At 40.3% G+C, this 21,880-nt stretch overlaps 1 protein-coding gene across 1 annotated transcript in view; it reads left to right on the top strand.

Moving 5' to 3' along the window:
* Positions 1 to 21,880, top strand: part of LOC125458152 (nuclear factor NF-kappa-B p105 subunit-like) — a 135,502-nt gene that overhangs the window by 64,698 nt on the left and 48,924 nt on the right. Inside the window, exons 2-3 of the mRNA XM_048543086.2 lie at positions 10,560 to 10,650; positions 16,034 to 16,074. Of these exons, the coding sequence (XP_048399043.1) occupies positions 10,560 to 10,650; positions 16,034 to 16,074 (132 nt within the window). The remainder of the gene's footprint in view (positions 1 to 10,559; positions 10,651 to 16,033; positions 16,075 to 21,880) is intronic.

Here is a 21,880-nt window from a genome sequence, read left to right as displayed (position 1 = left end):
TACTGCTGATCCTACTTGGTTTATTTCACACTGTCTTCAACGTGGTGAGTGGAAGGCTATTTTTCCTCACATGAGGGAATTGTGTGCTTGTAGTTTGCAAACTCTAGGTCCTCTTACAAAATTTCCAAATGTTTTATCTCACCAATTTTGCCCTCAGGATCTCCAGTGCCTCGCATTCCATGAATATTCTGGCTGGAGGAAATGTGATTCAGCATCAATTTAGGACCCTCCTTTTGTGTTATGTAGCATCTCTCCCTGTGAATTCAACTAAGCTCAGTTGATGTTTAGTGCAGAAAAGAATTGTGCAAATTTAAGTGACACCATGATATACTCTAAATGCTGACAATTAGGTGCAGCAAGTATTACATATAGGTGATCAAGTGCAGAAGCTGGTTGGCAGTTAATCAATGAAGTAAAGAATGTTAAGGATTTCTAACAAGTACAGAATTGATATTGTTGGTGATGCAGCAGGTAGTAGGTTGAAATGGATGGGTGATCTGTGGATAGGAAAATAAAGTTGCACAACAACACCAAAAGCAAACAAAAGACACAGTATGAGGTGAATCTTTGACAAACAGTGAAGTCATTCGGGGTAATTTTGATTTTGGTGTAAAATATGCATATCAGCTGAGCCAGCTGTTAAACAATTCTATTGATTTGAAATTACATATGAGGTTGTGGGGGCAAGAGCCAATTATACATTAACTGCAAAAATCAACATCACATCTACTAAACCTTTTCTTGCTTGCATCCATGTCCGGGAGGCGATGAATGGGAAAATTGACGTTCCACAAACTCCTTTCAAGCCAGTTGCTCTGTTGATAAAATCTGTCTTAGCTTACACATCCTAAAGCCCTACACCAGCCCCAGTGAAGGGAATCAAGATCTCTATAAAGACCTTGTTGTGTCCAAAAGGACCTAATTGTGTCATATAAAAATCCTTGTTAAAGCCATGACAAATCCATGTCATTTCAATGGAAGTGATGGCCCCTCCCTTGAATTAGGCACTGAGCCTGCTGGAAATCCTGCCCTCCTCATTGGCAGTAACCCATGTTTAGAGCTCAAGGCATATCTGTATATCATTATTATTCATTTAGCTCTGCATGTATAGATAGGATAATTCTTGGGGGTCCTTTTACAGAACGTAAATCGAATATCATGAAAAATAGCTTTAAATATTTCCATATTTGATGTGTTAAATGATTTTTCTCATGATTAAAGTAATTGGATTAAGTTTTTCTTAAAAATGAATGGTAAATTCATGACACTATGTTGTTAATGTACAAATTGGTCAGCAAGTTCAGAGAAAGAAGAGGATGCAATGATATTACGACTGATGTTGGAAAGAAGAACTGTTTCTCTTTCTAGTCCCACTCCTCCACAGGTTACAACAGATGTTAGCCTTAACCAAGTTGATGATGTGGCCAATTATAAAGGTCTCAGACTCTATCAAGTTCAGTATAAATAACAAATCAATTATTGTCCTTTAACGAAGACCAAATAATTTAAAAAAACTTGTACAAAGATTATTGACAAACTTGTTGGACTATGTAAATATCGAGATCTCCCCTTTTAAAAGTGAGTATGCACACAAACACACTCAGAAGTAGGAGGACAAAGATTCTGCAGCATGTTCCTTTGAAAATACTTTGGCCAAGTAAGTGATAAACTTGTGAAAAAAGCAGAAATCACGGATTGTCCCAGATGGTGTCTTGTGTCCAAAGTTATTCCGCACATAAGATCCTGGCATCTGGAGATGGTGGGATAGATTCCAACAAAACCTTCCCAGAAATGCTCTATGACCAGTAAAGATGATTTTTTGCTGTCCTTTGTTAGCTTTCACACTTTGCTGAGAGAAGTTGCAAAGAAAAAGATGGGAAACAATGTGTTGTTGCTTTCTCAGCAAGTCAAATTCTTTCTGTATTAAAAAAAATTGCCTTATTGCACTAACTGGGCCATGCCACCTCTCACTGAAAGTCCTGCAGACTGAATGAGTTCATCAAAGCATCCTGCTCCTTGGAGAGTAAACATTGTAGTGGTTGTGCCCAATGCCCTTTCCTTAGGAAATTGTCCTTGATTTAAAACCTGAAAATGTATTTATATGGACCAGCCAAACTTTTAAAAGCTTTTATTTGGATCACATCTCTTCATTACACCTCCACCCTTGGGAGAAATGAAACATAGCTTAGGTATGTTTCATTAAAAAGCATCACCACATAAGGAAACAGAAAAAAGCAAGAAACACAATTGCACCCATTCACTTTTTCATTCAAGCCTAAATAATGTTATTATGCTTTTTTCTCCATTTTGGAACTCAGGTAATTTGGAAAAATGTTAAGTTCTGGACAAAGCGTTAGAAATTACATTATTTTCCCCTACAATGTGGATAATCTTTAAGTAATAAGGCTGCATCAGCAGACTTCATCAAAATAGTTTGGCATTCTGGTTTTTGAATTTTTCAAAGTTAAGGCGTTATAATTAGTAGATACCAGTGTCTCCCTGTATTCATGGTGAACACATACTTAGAAGTGTTTAAGCACGAGTAGCGGTCCGATAATCTCTTTCCCCACAGATGTGCATCCCTTTTGGTGTTGATTTAACCTTTTTGAGGAAATATCCCATTGACCTTTCTATGCCTGACCCATCTTCTTGGAGAAGGACAGCACCCACTCGCAGTTCACTAATATCAACCACTACTTTGAAGGGCTTAGTGAAACTTACAACAGCCAGGAGGAGGGAGGTATAGGGGCAGATGTAGCACTTGCTTTTGTTGCAGGAAAAAGTGCCGGGGTGGTGGGGCTGGAGGGGAGTGTGGAGCGGACAAGGGAGTCACGGAGAGAGTCTCTCAATATGACACATGGCACTCTCTTAATCATAAAACCTTTGTTTTTTTCTGTAACAAATCTGTCAATGGAGGAACAATATTGCTGACGTTTGGTACAAACTTGCAGTAGAAACCACATGTCCTCAAAGACCACATGATTTTCTGTTTGGGCTTAGGGGTTAGAGAAATCCTTCAATGTTTATAATTTAGTGGATCTTTGCAGCACCTGCCCCGGCCTCTCCCCTACGTGGGTTACCTGTATTTTTTTCAAACTTGCTTTTTTGACAAGGCTTACCATGAAATTAGATGACTGCAATCTTTCAAAAGGGTTTCAAGCTGTTCCAAGTAATCCTTCCAATAACTTTTCAATTCATCTTTCTATACTCGCTGTACATGTATCTGTCATCAAGTTATATAATACCAATCAAAATGCCAACCATTACTTGATTCATTAGCTTCTGGAAAGTGGCTGGACCATATCAATTTAGTCCAAATGGCAAAACATGGCATTGGAAAAGGTTATTCTGTGTGAGAAAGGCTGATGTTTCTTTTGCTTTGAGCATTAAGGGAATCTGCCTGTATCCTTCAGCAACTACATCGCCAAGGCCAGACGCCAGCTCTCTGACACCACCTCCTATCACTCCCTTGATCATGATCCCACCCCAGACCACCAAACCATCATCTCCCAAACCTTCCACAACCTCATCCCTTCAGGTGACCTCCCACCCACAACCTCTAACCTCATTGTTCCCCAACCCTGCACCACCCATTTCGATCTTCCCAAAATCCACAAACCTGACTGCCCTGGTCGACCCATTGTCTCTGCCTGCTCCTGCTCCACCGAACATATCTCCACCTATCTTGACTCCATTTTCTCCCCCCTGGGTCCAGGAACTCCCTACCTGTCTGTGACACCACCCATGCTCTCCAATTTCTCCAAAACCTCCGATTCCCTGGTCCCCAACACCTCAGTTTTACCATGGATGTCTAGTCCCTATACACCGGTATTTCCCACGCAGATGGCCTGAAGGCCCTCTGCTTCTTCCTGTCCCACAGGCCTGACCAGACCCCCTCCACTGACACCCTCATCAGCCTAGCCGAGCTCGTCCTCACCCTCAACAACTTCTCTTTCAATTCCTCCCACTTCCTATAGACAAAGTGGGTGGCCATGGGTACCCACATGGGTCCTAGCTATGCCTGCCTCTCTGTAGGACACGTGGAACAATCTGTCTTCCGAAGCTACACTGGTCCTAAACCCCACCTCTTCCTCCGTTACATTGATGACTGTATAGGTGGCACCTCGTGCTCCCAAAAGGAGCTTGAACAGTTCATCCACTTCACTAATACCTCCCACCCCAACCTTAAGTTTACCTGGACCATCTCTGACACCCCTCTCTCCTTCCTGGACCTCTCTGTCTCCATCTCTGGCATCCACCTGGAAACCGATATCCATTTTAAGCCCACCGACTCCCACAACTACCAAGAATATACCTCCTCTCACCCACCTTCCTGTAAAAATGCCATCCCCTATTCCCAATTCCTTTGCCTCCGCTGCATCTGCTCTCGAGATGGGCCATTCCACTCCCGAACATCCCAGATGTCCTATTTTATCGAAAGCCGCAACTTCCCCTCCACAGTGATCAAAAATGCCCTCGACTGTGTCTCCCTCATTTCCCGCAACCCACCCCTCAGACCCCCTATCCGCAATAATAACCAAAACAGAATCCCCCTATTCCTCAGATACCACCCCATCAACCTCCAAATCATCCTCCGACATTTCCACCATCTGCAATCTGACACCATCACCAAAGACATTTCTCCCTCCCCACTCTTAAGTGCTTTCCGGAGGGACCACTCTCTCCGTGACTCCCTTGTCCGCTCCACACTCCCCTCCAGCCCCACCACCCCGGCACTTTTTCCTGCAACAAAAGCAAGTGCTACATCTGCCCTTATACCTCCCTCCTCCCCCTGGCCCCAGGCCCTAGGAAGACTTTTCACATCAAGCAGATGCTCACCTGCACATCTGTCAATGTGATATACTGTATCCGTTGTTCCCGTTGTGGCCTCCTCTACATCCGGGAAACCAACTGGAGGCTTGGGGACCGCTTTGCAGAATGCCTATGCTCTGTTCGCAACCAACAACTGCACCTCCCAGTCGCGAACAATTTCACTCCACCCCCCACTCCTCGGACGACATATCCTTCCTGGGCCTCCTGCATTGCCACAATGAAGCCACCCGAAAGATGCAGGAACAGCATCTCATATTTTGCGTGGGAACCCTGCAGCCCAAGGATATCAATGTGGACTTCACAAGCTTCAAAATCTCCCCTCCTCCGACCACTTGCCAAACGCAGCCCAACTAGTCCCCATCTCCCTATCCATTCCTCTCACCTCAAGACACACCCCCATCTCCTACTTACTAACCTCATCCCGCCTCCTTGATCTGTCCGTCCTCCCCGGACTGACCTATCCCCTCCTAACTCCCCACCTACATTGACCTTCACTGACTCTAAATCCACCTCTTTGACCAGTCTGTCTCCTCTCACCCTACCTTCTCCTTTCTCCATTTTCCAGCCGCATCTCCCGTCTCCCTATTTATTTCAGAATCCCCTCCCCCTCCCCCATTCCTGAAGAAGAGTCCCGACCTGAAATGTCAAGCTTTCTTGATCCTCTGATGCTGCTTGGCCTGCTGTGATCATCCAGCTCTACACCGTGTTATCTCAGATTCTACAGCATCGGCAGTTCCTACTATCTCTGTACCCTTCAGCAGTAATGTTTAGGTACAACATGACAGTTCCAACCCTGTCAATGCAGTTCTCCAGACAAGGAATTGGGCAGGAGCCTACGGTGGTTAGCGCATTAACTTTTCTGTAGTCAATCCAAAATCTGTTGAGCCATCAGACCTGAGCCCTGGCATGACTGAGGATCTCCAGTTACTTTAGCTGGGTTCAATCAGGTGATTTTCCAACATGTATTAGATCTCTGCTTTCAACCAGGCCTGTTCCTCAGGACCTCGATGATGTGGATCCTGCTTTGTAGGAGGGAATCTTCCACATCCACATCTTGTAGGGTTAAATTGTGCACTGTGTTTTGTTTCTACAGACTCCTATAAATGAAGTGAGCAGCCCTGTGAGGTCTCATTCCTGTTCTGCATCTAAAAATGAACTAGAGAAGTAACATTATTATGTAGTCCCCTGGCTAAAATGTTAAAATCTGGTCTGTTCATCTGTCCATTAATTCATGGTTACTTATAAGTTTTAAGCTGCTGCTAAGCCACAATACAAACTCTTGTGAAATGCTCTCAGAACATTGATTTGGAATCTAACATTGAAGTTCAGGGAAAGCAATGGCTTAGTAGTATTATCACTGGACTGTCAACCCAGAGACCGAGATAATGTTCTGGGGACCTAGGTTCAAATCCCACCAGGGCAGGTGGTGTTATTGAATTCAATAGAATATCTGGAATTTTAAATCCAATGATGACCATGAATCCATTGTCAATCATCAGGAAAAACCCATCTGGGTTCACTAACCTCCTTCCGGGAAGGAAACTGCCATCCTTTTCTACTCGGGTCTACATGTGACTCCAGACCTACAGCAATGTTACTGACCCTTAACCACTCTCTGAGCAATTAAGAATGGGCAATAAATGCTGCCTGGTCAGCAACACCCTCATTCAATGAATAAAAAATTCAAACCTTTACTCCAATAATGCTTTAAACACTAGTTTTGGAGGACTTCTTACCTCGTGTCCATAAACTGATTCCCAAAGGGAATAAAACTGGTGCACACCATGCAAATATGACAGGCTGAATGGCATCCTTCTGAACCTTTCAAAAATTTGTGATTTATTTGATGAATCCCAGATGGCAAACAAGAGAAATCCCAATCCTTTATCCTAGTTGCCAGTGTATTTGTGGCAGCATGCCCTGATCATTGTCCTGAGGCTTTGATGGTATGATTCTGAAGCTCCTTGTGACTATAATTAGCAATCAAGACCTTTAACTATGTTACACATCCAGGCTATTCATATCTTGCTGAAAAACTTTAGTTGGAAAATTGACATCCTGATTTGACTGGATGTCAGCTGGTAATCCACATTAGATGAACAACAGGCTTAAATTTCCCAACAGTACATTAGCAGAAATGGTTCTCAGGAGAACAACCTTGGGAAATTAGGCAACTACATCCAGAATAGTGAGAATGTACAGCTGGCCCCTTTCATGTTTTTGACCAGGGTCCTATCCAGTCTGTCAACTGTTAAACGGTTCCCCAAAATCTGAATGAAATGTAGGGTGCCTGTTTTCTTGCAGTTTGGAGCTTTCCCACAATCTGGCATCTTAGGTACGTTTTACTAAATTGCACCATGTCCTTGTGAAGACATGGCCAGTTAAAATATTGGTTCTTTCAGATCCCAACATATCCAGCCATGTAAATTCCAGCCATGGGCTATACTCAACGTCTCCAGATTGTCCTTGTGTGACACCACTATCTGCTGAACCACTTTTTATCCACAGGCCTAGGAGGAAGTCTTCACCTCCTGATCAGAACACTGTTTTTAATATAGTCACATTCTGGAACTCCCTCAGAACAATGTTCAGCATCACTTGTGACTCCTGAAATACTGAAGCAGTTCATGTCGAATACACAGCAAGACCTTGACAACATTGGGGTTTGGATTGAAAGATAACAAGCAACATTTGTGCTACAAAGTGCCCAGCAATGACCATTTCCAATAAGAGAATATCTAAAAATTGCCCCTTGATATTGGATGGCATTGCCATTTTTAAATTCTCCACTGTCAACATCCTGCAATTGTTATCCATTCCATCACTTTGCAAATGGTTGAGCATAGACTTACGGGGTGGTACTTGTCCAGGTTGGATTTGTTTTCCTTTTGTGGACAGTACTTTCCTGAGCAATTAGCAACATTGTTGAAAGATGCCAATGTTGTAGTTGTACTGGAACAGCCTAATAAGGGGCACAGGCTATTCTGGACCACAATTTTTCAACACTATTGCCAGAATGTTGTCAGGGCCGACCGCCCCTGCAGTGCATCCAGCTATTTCTTGATGTTAGATGGACCGAATCAAATTGGTAGGGACCTCAGGTGATGGCTGTATGGTGTAGAAACATTTACAAGCAAAGAATTGTGGTTCTTTAGTCTCTTATTAAGCACATGTCTCAACTTTTAAAAAAATTGTTAATTGTCCTAAGCCAGGTCATAACATAAATTTAGTGGTCTAGTCTGGGATGGAAACTTAATTTAGAATTTCTTGCAAGATCTCTAATCTGTATGAAACCAAGAGTGTTGGGATTTGCTGAGAATGAGGTTGGTAAAGATGTTCTAATGAACTTTACTGTGAATATTGTAAACAAAAATGCCTTTGTCTATTTTTATGGCATTTCTGGAAAGGCAGGACTTAGTCCTTACTTTGCAAGAGCTACCAAGGCTAGGTTAGCAGCATTAGCAGAAAAGTGGAGGATAGATATTAAGCAAAGTGCTAAGACAGAGGTAGTCGAGGAAATAACAGAGAAAATTGAATTGTAAGAAGAAGAGTCTAAACAAGCCAGAACACAGCTTACATTGACTAGAATCCATCTCCAGATATCAATGCCCAATATAATTCAGCATGAAATAAAAAGGGATAAGCAATGAGAAATTGTGAACTTGACAAAGAAATGAGAAAATTTCAGTTTGAACTCTAGGGAGAGAGAGTTAGGCAATGAAAGAAGGAATGAAATGAGGAAAAAGAAGAAACAGCCAAGAATGAAGAAAGAAAGAAACAAGGCTCTACTAAAGAAAAATTGGTCAGTGTAAAGAACCATCTTTCATGCACAGAAATTCTGGGTGCAAATGGAAAATGAGAACCAGTGAAAACTCTTCAGGATTGATGACAAGAAGTAAAACATTTGAATGAGGAGTTCAAATATCTAAATGATCATTTCTTTCTTTGGAAGCAAATTCAATTAAAATAAATTTTCTATTAAAACTTGATGATCTTCAACTAACAGAAAGTTCCATGAAGTATCATGAAAAAACACTTTGAACATATGAAATATCACAGTATGGAGCTGGAGGAATACAGCAGGCCACGCAGCATCAGAGGAGCAGGAATGTTGACTTTTCGAGTCGGGACCCTTAACATGTGAAAGTGCTGATGAATCTGAACAGTTGGTGTCATCCTTAATAATAAAACGAAAATTGAAAGTTTTGAAATCCAATTTGGAGCACGGGAATGATGAGAATGTGTATTCCAGAGATGCAGACACTGTCTTTAAAAGAAGCTACAGAAAATCTTAAGGAATAGCATTAATTGTTGATGAATAAATTGAAAGAGGCTAAGAAACAGCCAGTAATCCTGAGAATAATATTCAAAAATGAAGAGAAGGCCTACATGTAGTTGTCAAACATTTGTAAGGGTTTTATGCATAAACCTGTAATAAAGGCAACCAAACTGCTTGGAGCAGTTGCTAATGTGAATGAATTTATCAACAAACTTGAGAAGGAATTGGAAAATAAGACTGCAAACAAATATTTGAAGAATTTATGAAAGAAATGGAAATGAGGTATCCACTTTTGAAATGTCAGTGAGAAAAAAAGTTAATGTGTGTAGAGAGCTGTGACTCATTTCTTCAAGAAATTGGAAAATGGCTTGGTTCAAAACTCCATTGGTTTTATTCATCTGAAACAACAAAATCTGTTATGGAGGGCATGACTGAAGAAGATGGCTTTAAAGGTCTTGTCATTTAGAAATGTATACTTTCCGTAGCAAATGTAAAGAACCTGTTGAAAGTATATTTCAATCAACAGAGGAGAAGAGTTAGAAAAGGCTCATGTTCGACTGCATACAACTTGAGAAATCTGGGTGACTTGTTTTGTAAGTCAAGACAGCGCAGCTTTATTTTGGAATTTTGTTTTGTCCATTCCTTTTATTGATCCTTTGACACGAAGTACGAGAGAAACAATTATTTCACCACAATGAAAACTGGATCCACACTGTTGGTATTATTCTAACCATCAACCAAATAGCCAACCAAGTTAATCGATAACTGATGCTATGACGACTTGACCAAAAAATTACACAACCAATTCTATTTGAGCATATGGCATAACACTTCAATACACAATGTCATTCTAGCACCATCCAAGTTAAGAAATAATAAAATATCATTCATTTTGTGAATAAACAGCTGACAAAGCATAAAGTGTAACAAATATAATATCAGCTTCTGATCAAACTATTGTTCAATAACTTTTATGTATAGTTTTCTCTGGTTTTCCAACAATTGGCCCTATCTAAAATCCCGCCATAAAATGGCACATCCTTTCAAAGGCTTCTGCAAATGCTGTTAATTGATCATATTTTGGATCCCTTTCCACAACTTTGACTTCTGTCACTGTTATTGTCCAACTACTGCCAGTGAACAGGTAGGTGGAACTGCACAATCTGCACATCTCTGATAACAATGCAGAGCCATGGAGCGAAAAGCAAGTGTTCAATCTGATTAGATTCCTTGTGAATTTGCTTGACTGGACTGACAGAATCCATCATATGAATGTCAAATAGTTTGCATAAAATGCCCTGTCATGTTTATTCATTAGTTTATTGTTTAGCTAGGATTTTTAATTTGACATTAATAAAAAAATTATGTTGTAATATTTAAAAGGATGCTTCATGCAAAGCATGTAAAATTGTAGAATCTGTATAATTCTATTTTGACTTTTTTGTAGATGGAGAGTATGAATCACTACAATAGCGTAGACATTGACTTTGTTCTCAGCTGTCAAGATTTGAACTATTCAGATCCTTCTCCACATTTCAGTAAGTGACTCCTATTGTTATTACTGGATGACAGGAAATGGTTGCTGTTTATAGCATATGGAGAAAGACAGCATCATCGCAAAGATAAGGGCAATTTCCTTCACTAGCTTTGATTCTGACTTTCTTGCCTACCTACTGGCACAAGTCTTGTCAATAATGAAATCAGACAGCTGTCTCTGAACTTTTATGGAAAACACACATGAATGATTAATATAAAACAAAACAAGGATTGTAGATGCTGAAATTCTGAAATAAATACAAAAACAAATTGCTGAAGAAATTCAGGTCTGGCATCATCAGTGGAGAGAAAGCAAAGTTAACATTTCAGGTCTGGTGAGTTCTGAAGTGAGATCACAGGACTCAAAGCAATCACTCTCCTTTTTCTCCTCGGATGCTGTCAAACCTGCTGAATTTCACCTGCAATTTCTGATATTTGAATGAATGTTCATCGCTGCCTCCACAAAAATGAATAGTGGAAATTTAAAGTACAGATTTAAAGATAAATACGTAATTACCTCATTCCTTGTAGACATTTAGAATTAATTTAAAATATTCTGTCAGCCTTTGCCAAGGTTAGGGGAAGGATGTGAGGAGGGAAAAGTGGCATTTAAACAGTAAGTAAAGTGAAACTCACTGTAAAGGTATGAAATAGATGATTTGTGCAAGTACTTGTGTTGAAGCAACCATGGATGGAAAAATGGATGTGCCTTGCTCAGGATGAGTGGGAATAAGGTTGTCCCGTTTGAAACTTAAGGACAGCTCTCCTTGAGACATAGTTTCTATCAGTGCTTAGGGATTAGGCCAATTGCTGCCAACAGGACCATAAAATAAATTCAGAGAAAGGCAGCACGGTTAAGACAAGACTATTCAAAAGTAAAATGTATTGCATCCAAGTTATTATGCTACAAATGTTACCTGCCAACCTGTTGCACATTTATTATTCAACTATATAAAGTCCTTAAACAATCTAAAGGATATTTTTAATTGTGTTTCTCATGTCAACTGAACTTCAAGATGCAACGTACAGTTGAAGATTTACAAAGTCATTTCTTTTAGAATTGATATTCAAGGCATAATTGCATACTGACCTAAGTTGGATAGTATAGAATAACTTATTAACATATAGGTTGACTTGCCAATTAACCCCCAATTTGCCTGTTGACACAAAAGTGTCCCCTCAAGTTACAAGATCTCAAGGCCACTTTTATATGAACTCATATTGGGGTAAACCAGCACTTTATTTTAAATCCACCAGACCTATTTTTCTTTGCCCCTATAGCTCACTGTGTCCAAAAACATTTGCCAACAGAATTTTAATGCAATGTGCAGAGGCCAATTCAGTAGATCAAGCAAAACACAAAGTGAAGGTAAAAGTAAAATTGTGACAGTTTGGTAAACGAAACGTAATTCATGAAACGCTAAAGATTATTGTATCACGTTGTCACTGAAACTCTTTGTAGCTGGAAAATCATGCAAAAGGCTGTGAAGTGAATATGATATTGCAATTGTTTTACACTGTTTCTCAGCTATGTGGTTACATTTTTAGAATAACTATAAAATGTGCAGAGGAAGGACGTCTTGCTGTCTTTTTAATTATATACAAGTTCCACATTTTATTGCAAAAAGGTATTGATAGAGTAGATGAATAGACCAAACTGTAGCAGATGGAATTCAACATAATCAAGTGTGAGGTTATTAATTTTTGACCAAAACAAAAAGAAGGATAATTTCTAGATGGCATGAAGTTAAATACAATGGATGTCCAAAGAGATTTGGGGATTCAGGTGCATAGATCTTTAAAATGCCACAAACAGGCTCAGAAAATAATCAAGAGGGTTAATACTGGCCTTTATATCTGTAAGGACACAGAAGTTATGCTGCAGGATACATTAACCTTCAAAGGACTACAACGTACAACAGAACTAAGGGGCATAGTCTGAGAATGAGGGCCAGACGAGTCGTAGGAGATATTAAGAAGCACTTCTCCTCACAAAGAATGGTAGATGTTTGGAACTCTCTTCCACAACAGCAATTTTTGCTAGGTCAGTTGCTAGTTTTAAATCTGAGATACATAATTTTTTCTTAAGCAGGATGTTAAGGGATATGGGCTAAAGGCAGGTGTATGGAGTTAGACCACAGTTCAACTATGATCTCATTAAATAGTGGAATAGGCTCCAGAGCTGAATGACCTCCTCCTGTTCCTTTTTGCTGTCTTCTCAGCAGTAGCCTCAGCCATTATCAAATTGACTATGCCTGGGCCAAAAAAGTGTGGAATTTTGAAGCAAAGACTCTTTTTTTCACATATCTCCCCTCAGCCTACAGTATGGGTTTTAATTAGTGTCGACCTATAGAAAATTTCTATTTAATGCCCGACGGTGCTTGCGCCACTCAATCAAATTAATTTGACCAACAGATTATGTTGGCAGCTGGTCGTGCACAACATATGCAATCAATATTTTTTAAACAACTGTTACGATATCTCGGCCCAGACTGTGTTTCATTCTGTCTGAATGCTATTTCAACCTCGCAAAAATCCACCTACCCGTTATGCGCATCCCCTATGTACATTACAGATTACCTCTTTCCTTGAAATGCTCACAATGGTTCTGTGGAGGAGATGATGCGTTTCCCATCATATCCCCCTGCAGTAAATGAGTTGCCTGGTACTGCTATTTTCTTCACGTGGCCACAGGATTTGGGCCTTATTTGCTAGGCCAAGCATTGTTCCCTTCCTAAATGCCTTTGAGAAGGTAGTGGCGGGATGATTTTTGAACTGCTACAGTCCTTGGATTTTAGGCATACCTACCGTGCTCTTTGGGAGATAGCTCTAGGATTTTGATCAAGAAACAATGAAGGAACAGTAATGCAGTCAAAACCAAGAATGGTAGTTGGCTCGGAGGGAAATTTCCAGGTTTCCCATGCATCAGCTTCTCTTGGACTTCCAGATGGTAAAGATTGCTGATCTCAAAGGTACTGTGGAAGAAGCATTGGTGAGTTATTGCCATGTAGTTTGCTGATGATATACATTCCTGCCACTGTGTGTTAGTAGTGAATGAAATGAATGTTATAGATGGTAGATAGAGTACCAACCAGCTAGGCCATTTTGTCCTGGATGGTGCCCGGCTTCTTGAGAATTGTTGGAGCTGCACTTATGCAGGAAAATGGAGAGAATTCAATCACAATCCTGACTTGTGCCTTGTGCCTTGATAGGGCACTGCCAAAAGAAGACATAGCGCCATTGTGATATTGGCACTGGAGTAGTAATTCAGAGACACAAGCTTGACTCCCACCATGGCCAATAGTAGAATTGGAATTTGAAAATATATAATTAAAGTCTCATGATTACCATAAAACCATTGTCGATTGTTGCAAAAAACTATCTGATTCACACACGTTTTTTAGGTCTTTATTTGCTTTAACTACATGTGACTCCGTGGTCGCAGAGTCAAAGAATTCATTTGGTTATATCAAACCACCAGAATGTTTCAGAAAAGGAATGAAATTGGTCACACCACCTGGCATTGATCTAGGCAGTGGAAACTATAATGGCAAATTTAGTTCTGTCAAACCTGTAAGGTTCTCCTTAGCAAGACCTGGGTGCTAGGGCCAAAACTGGGCAGCTGCCTCACAGACTCGTCAAGCAACATCCGAATGCAGTAATATTAACAAAGTTATAACTTACAGACAATGTCCCAGCCAATAGGATCACTATCCCTGGACTTTTCCTGTCCCATCAAACACTGTAATGGCTTATTGCACCAAGTCAAGCATGGACAAGGAAACCTCATGCTGATTATCACCCCTCCTTGGCTGATGTATCAGTACTCTTCCATGTTTAGCACAACTTGGAGGAAGCACTTAGGATGGTAAGGATGCAAAATGTACACTGTCCAGTTTTCAATTTCTAGATCTCTAGAAGGTGTGCCCAATTAAGAACAGTGGTACCCTCACACAACATGCTGCAGAGTTTCTTGTTGGTGTCTGGGAATGGTCAGTAAGGTGATCATGTGAGTATGATTATGCATATCTGTTGTTCATTGTTTAAATGGCCTGTGGGAAGGCTTTCTAAATATTGGCATATTAATATGGAGGACTTTGCCAGATTGACAAGTTGAACTGGCCATTGTTGATCCCTGTGCTAAAATCCATGCTAGGTTAACAGTCTGGTTTTGTTCCTTGCGTTAGACTTTGTAATAGTTTGGTACAACGGAGTTGCTTGTTAGGCTCTATCAGAGGGCAGTTAAGAATTAAGCACATTCTGTGGGTCTGGAGTTATGTGTATGCCCGATCAGGTAAGAGCTGTAAACTGCTTCTGCACAGTGCAGTTGTGAGCCAGATAGGTTTCTTATGACAATTCTCAATCGTTACTATTTTTTGTCATTCATTCATCAAATGTGGGTGTCGCTGTTTGGGCCAGCATTAATTACTGTTTGAATTATGTAGTTTCCAGGCAATTTCAGAGGACAACTAAGTGTCAACCACTTTGTTGTGGGTCTGGAGTCCCATGTAAACCAGGTAAGGATGACAGATTTCCTTTCCTAAAGGACGTTAGTGAACCAAATGCATTTTTGCAACAATCAGCAGGAGTTACATGATCGCTATTAGGCCAGCTCTTTGCTCCAGATTTTCATTGATTCAAATTTCAGTATCTGCCATAGTATAAGCAGTATTCTTGAACTCCAGACTATTAGTCCAGTGATATTGTCACTACACCGCTACCACCTCTATAAACTCAGCTTACCAATATGATAATAATAGAATGGCTTCTTTTGAAAATTGATTGTTGAAACTAATTTGTAGCTGTCTGTATAGTTTCATAAAACAAATTGTGGAGGAATTAATGTTAAATCTATTACAAGAACATTAAAATTGATTATGCATAAATATCCCACATCAAGCAAGCAGTGGGTGACGTGATCAAACCTCTGACTCAAAGGCCGTAATGTGATGTGGGAACCATTTACATGGTGAGTGGGTTTTCAGTATCATTTCATTTTCATCAGAATGGGTTTGGTAAATTGCTAGCACTGGCAGGTTTATGTTTTAAAAGAGCTGAGGAAATCCTAGTGACAAAGAGCTGAGCATCTATCATCCAGTGGCAAGATTTTGTGGAGCCAGGAAGAGCATTCAGTCTTTAATAACTACTGGTTTAAGCTGATCTAGATCCTGGAAAGGTGAGTGGATCATGCACATGTTCTAACTCTTGGCAGTTGGAAATAATGTCAGGCTCTTAGTAAATTATTTCAGTAAATTATTTTGCTTCCTTTAATTTTTGTCTACCATTGCCCATTTTTCAGTATGAATGAAGGAGGCAGTTGGATAACCATCATCCTATTCTTTTCATTAGTTGTTTACTGATGGCTAATACTTTTGTCTCATTTAGGATGTGATCCCTACATTGAAATAATTGAACAGCCAAAACAGGTGAGCTACAACAAATCATGTCAACAATTATTCATTTTTGCTTGAGCTGTAAATATTTATGCTTCATTAAACATGAATATTGGTTATTAGGACTGCACAAGCAATATAATCACACACTACTAGGGTTAACAGCATTCCATAAAAAATGTATGGAAATAGACGGGAACTACTGAAGCTATTAGATAAAGTCTTCATCTTAATGCATTATAATTAAAAAAAGCGTAAGAAAATCAAATGGAAGGTAAACCACTTGAATCACTGAACCAACTCCATTCGACATGTTTATTCTTCCTACAAACCTCTATTATTACCTCTTCATCATTTTTACTTTGAAAGGATAATAATCTGTGATTTTGGCACCAATAGCCATCAAACTTTAAGGCCCATCTCGGGTGGAATGTTAACTTGTTCTGAGGAAGGGTCATTGGACCCGAAACATTAACTCTGACTTTACATTCACAGATGCTTCCAGACCTGCTGAGTCTTTCAGCAACTTATATTTTTGTTTTTGATTTAAGTAATGAGCCCACTTCTCACAACGGTTCATCTTTTCAAATTAAGTGAGCACTGCTTTTAATAGGCGTGTCAAAATAACTAACTGTATTAACCATTGATGTCCCCCTCAACTCTGAAAACCACAATTTACCTACTACTTACGAATAAAACTATAGTGACTTTAGAAAAGTCGCTAGACATTAACTCTGCTTTCTATCCAAAGATACTGCCAGATTTGCTGAGTTCCTTCAGAAATTTCTGTTTTATTTCTGAAAACTACAAGTCCATTTGGACTTGCCATCTTGACTCCATTTTGTTGTACGGGCATTCCAGCTTAGATTCTAGAATGAAGTCATGCTTGATAGATCATTTTATTAATAATTTGATTTGATGGTCTTGTACTAAACCATAACAACACTAAGCTACAGGTTCGGATTTAATCATAAAACAGGTGTATGCCACAAAAGAAATACAAATGAAATAAGATAAGCCTTGTCATGCCTTGCATTTTGGCATTTTTCCCCCTCAGCGAGAGTTTATAAGCCCTCATTATTTCTGTCTTGACCTACCTTTTAGCGCATATATAAAGCTAACCAGCTTTTGTCATGGTAATCAGTGGTAATCAGTCAAAATATTGGCTATGTTGCTGGTTAGCTTCATGCAATATATATCACACTTTACTAAATGCCAGTAGTATGTGTGATAAACACACTGAATGTTCTTCAACCAAATGGCCAAAACTCAAAGTTTAAAGGGAGTACTTTTCAGCCACCATGGAAGACAACCTTCAGTCTGGTTGCTGGCATAATAAGACAAAGGCATCACCTGCTATCAGTGCAGAGATTTAGATATATTCAATAGACTGCTTGGGGTGGTTAATGTCAGGGCCTCTGAAAAAGGTTCATATTAGACTCAAAACATTAATTCTGTTTCTCTCTCCACAGGTACAGCCAGATCTGCTGACTTTCTCCAGCAATTTCTGTTTTGATTTCAGATTTCCAGGATCCACCATTCAGGGATGATGTCCAGAAATATTGTTTAGTTTGTGGAAATTTAAAGCTCTTCTTGGGGGTCATTTTGAGACTGAGATTGATTTGTTTTTGTTTGACAGGAGTGTTAGAAGGTATGAAACGCAGGCAGGTTAAAGTGCAGCGCAGTCACCATCTAATTAAGAAGTGGACATAACAAACATTTTCATAGTCAGAATATGCATGTTCCCTATGCCGTCCATGATCAACGTGTTTTACAAGCAAGAAGCAAGCTTTATCTTGCCTTCAGAGTGTGCATTCCAATTAAATAATTAGAAAAAGCATCTGAGATTTTAAAATACAGAAAGTTATTTCTTCTCAAACAATTTCCCTGAATTTAAAACAGGATTTCTCAACATGCTTGTTCTCCCTCATACACTCACGCAAGGGTCACAAGTTCACTTGTACCTAATTGTTGACTTTATGATCCCTAGTGTCCATGTAACAGGCCTGGTCCCTTGAACTGAGTTGATGCTTCAAAGACAGAGTGAGAGTCTTGTAAATTGAAAGGTTCTCAGCAGTCTATGATATTCCCTTTCCACAAGTTTCAAGTTGTTTGGTACTCAACTGAACATTAATTGGAACGACTTAAGTACTTTGGCTGCCTGTGGTCACACAGTTTGTTTCTAACTTTGGTTTGTGGACTGCCTGTACCAATAGCTTTGATGGTTCGACCAGCTTCTTGCTGTTCCCTTAAGGAGGCAAGAAAACATTTGATATTGTCACAAGTTGCAGTAGTTGGCCCTTTTAGGGTATGCCCTGAGGGAGGATCCATGTAATCTGTTAGTCCAATCAGGGACAGATGAAAGAATCTGAATGAGGCATGTTGGGACTTGCCCAATTGTTAGATCAGGGAGCAAGTTATGTAAGGACCCATAATGTATGCTGTAAATAAGTGTTATTGTAAATAAGTTGCATTAAATCGCTGTGTTTTGTAAGTTAACTTGTACAGTCAAGCTTTAAAGTTATTACATTGGTGACAAGATAAAGGCCAGCAATTCAAATGTCCAAAAAAAATGCCAGAAAAGTCCAGCCTGCAAAGAAGATAACAGTCCTATCCTTTTTTTCAGAAATTTAGAGCCATTCTAACTGGTTACAGAAGATTGGGTAAAAGGCAGAGTCACCATAGCCCTGTTGGACCATAGTGCTGCTCTCTCATGAGGGAGAGAGATGACTAGTGGTGTTTTAACCTGAGGGTCATCACAGGCCAGGCAGGAAGAAGAGGTTAAGAAGGAAGTCCTTCATGGTAACCTCAGCCAGAGCGGGAATTGATTCCACACTGTTAGCATTACTCTCATTGTAAACCTGCCATCCAGCCAACTGAGCTTTTGGCAAATTTGGAATTAGATTTAAAAAGGTTGATGGAGATTGTTTCAGCTAGGAAAAGCACAGAGAAGGGTGCCCAGGAATTATAAAGTGCTCTGAGCAGTGCAGTCGCCAGTTAAGACAGGAAACCACAAAAAAGAGTGGCATCTGGCGTCAAAGCAGGGAAGTGAATATTGTTTATTCATTTACAGCTTGGTGAGACTGGCTTTTCTTGCCCATCCCTAATTTCCCATTGGGCTGTTAAAAGTCGACCGCATTGTTTTGTATATGGAGTCACATGTAGGCCAGACCAGTTTCCTTCCCTAAAAAGCACTAGTGAACTAGCTGGATTTTTCTAATATTGGTCTTGCAACCATCATTCGACTCCTAATTCTAGATTTTTGTTGTATAATTCTAACTTCACCATCTGCTGAAATGGGATTCAAACTTGGGTCCCCAATACCACTAGACCAACAGCTCCCCATATGAATATGGGAACTGGAAGAGCCAGAAGGTACAGGAGATGAAGCCAACAACCTTGGATAGACACTGAGTGCGCAAAGTGTTTCAGATGTATGGGAAACTAAATGCTTCAGATGTCAAACGAAAAGGACATTTGATGCTTAAGTGCAAGGATGAGCTGAGCCTGCCTAACACATGTAAATCTATCAGTGCAGCACCAGTGTACCTGATAAAAGATGGTCCTGAGGTGGAGTAGACAGTTACGTCTGTCAATAATGTATAAGCAGTCAACGTGATCCCTACCATAGTGGGGTTATTGGCAAATGAAAAGGCGAAATAGATGGATGTGGATACTGGGGCCTCCATACTACTGAGGGGGAGCAAACCTACTGCTATCTTCAAGAAGGGGTCCATCCCATGTGGTTAGACAGCATTGGGACCAGGCTGACAACTGACATGGGGAAGGCCATTAAGATAGTAGGTACCACAGTGGCTCCAGTGAGCTGCCAGGAGTGGCAGTCTGCTCAGCTGCCTTCAATCATTGTGGCTGGTCATGGGTGGAGTTTAATGGGGTATGACTGGCTCCAAGATATCAAACTAAATTGGCTGGAGACTTTCAGCAACAAAAATGGAAGGTTCACAGAAGATCATCAGTGAGCACCAAGAAATTTTCTGGGAAGATCTGGGAAAAATCAAAGAAGTGGAACAGCACAGTGATTGTTTCTAATATCCCCAGAGATTGCCTGCTGCAGCTTAGTGACATTCATGGAGTGTTCAAGTCAAACATGGGTTAGTGTCCAGATTGACTATGTGGGGCTGTTTTTGGGGATGATATTTTTGTCATTCACATAGGTCAGTTCAAAGTGAATGGAGGGCTAAAGATGAGATCCACAACTGCAAACAATACAGTTGTGCCAGTGTTTTGCAGAGGGTACCAGGGTCCTCATTTTGGATAATGGAACAGGTTTTACCAGCGCTAAGTTTCAGACATTTACTTACAATGGAATAAAACATGCCAGAATGGTATCTTAGGAGCAGTGCAAACTTTCAAGGTTTGTTTGAAGAAGAACTACTCGCTTCTTTAAACACCAAGTTAACTAAGTTCTGCTCTCAGCTACAGTCACCCCACAAACAAATACTGGCATCTGCCCAGCTTAGTTGATGACAGGTTGTCAGTTAAGGACCAAGTTAAGCCAGTTGTTCCCAAATTTAGTGGGGAGGATAGAAACAAGCGAGAGGAACCAGGTGAGGAACAACAATTTATTGAGACGGAGAAGAGCTTTTGAGATAAATGATGCAGTGCTCATGAAAAATTTCAGTTAATGGACCAAATTGAGTTCCAGCAGTCATTGTGGCCAGAACATGGCCAGTGTCCTTCGAAAGTATGTACAAAACAAAATTTAAAAAACACATTTGGACCACATGCACAGGCAAGAGCCATCCCAAGAACCAGCGTAATGGCTTGACCCTAGCAGGAAGCATTGTGGTTTGCCTGGGGAATGAATTGTTAGATCGACCAGTAACAGTCCAGTCTGCTGTCCCACAGGAAACAATGAAAACAGAGGATGGTGAGACAATGGCACAAGGCATAAGTCCTTGTGAAGTAAGTCCAACAGTGACTATTTCGTTGGAACAACCTTGGTCACCTAACAAACTTATTGATGGACTAATGTTACCATTACTGCTTTGGTAACTTTGTAATTTTATTATTCTGATGCATGAAAAGGGACTCTAAAGTGGAAGGAAATAATAGTTGGCCATTTCAAGCATGATATCTGACAGATAGGTCATGAGAGTTGCTAGTCCATTCAGGGACAGAATGGGGAATCCTCATGAAGCTTATAGGGATTTGCACAGAAGTTGAATTGGGGGTCCAGGTATATAGGGATATGTAACTTACCCTGTAAATAAGTGTTGTTAATTGTGTGTGTGTGTGTGTGTGTGTGTGTGTGTGTGTGTGTGTGTGTGTGTGTGTGTGTGTGTGTGTGTGTGTGTGTAAACACATTCACTCATAGAACATTCACTTCCCTGGCAAATTGTGACTATATATTAAGCAGATCCATGAACAGACTCAAGGCCATCATTTTTGGCCTTGGAAAATGACCACTCTCCCTCAGAGTACTGTTGAAAAGTAAAGTATCTCAAAAGTTTGAGCAATTGCTGAAGCTAGTTGTTTCAGGTTGCCGACTTGCAGCAGCAACACGAATGGCATTTGCCACCTAGACTGGATGCTGCTGTTAAGCTAATAAGGCAGTAGGTTATCAGCGGTTGGATAGTGTAGAATGTGAATTCCAATCTTGGTGCGATGCTAGATATATAGACCATATGTGACAAAGATTAGCAGATCAGCATTGCCCTTTGGCTATTCTCAATAAGCTAGGTACTGACAATACCCAGTCAGCACTTGGAAAACTGGTGAGCATGATATTCAACGTTCAATGTGTTTCAGTGATTGAATTACATTTGCCAAATAATCCAAATGTGCAAAGAATTATTCTGGCCAACTATTTTAGATT

Source organism: Stegostoma tigrinum, chromosome 13 (assembly GCF_030684315.1).
Source record: "Stegostoma tigrinum isolate sSteTig4 chromosome 13, sSteTig4.hap1, whole genome shotgun sequence".
In the NCBI taxonomy this organism is placed as follows: domain Eukaryota; kingdom Metazoa; phylum Chordata; class Chondrichthyes; order Orectolobiformes; family Stegostomatidae; genus Stegostoma; species Stegostoma tigrinum.
This window is presented reverse-complemented; position numbering and strand designations above follow the sequence as displayed.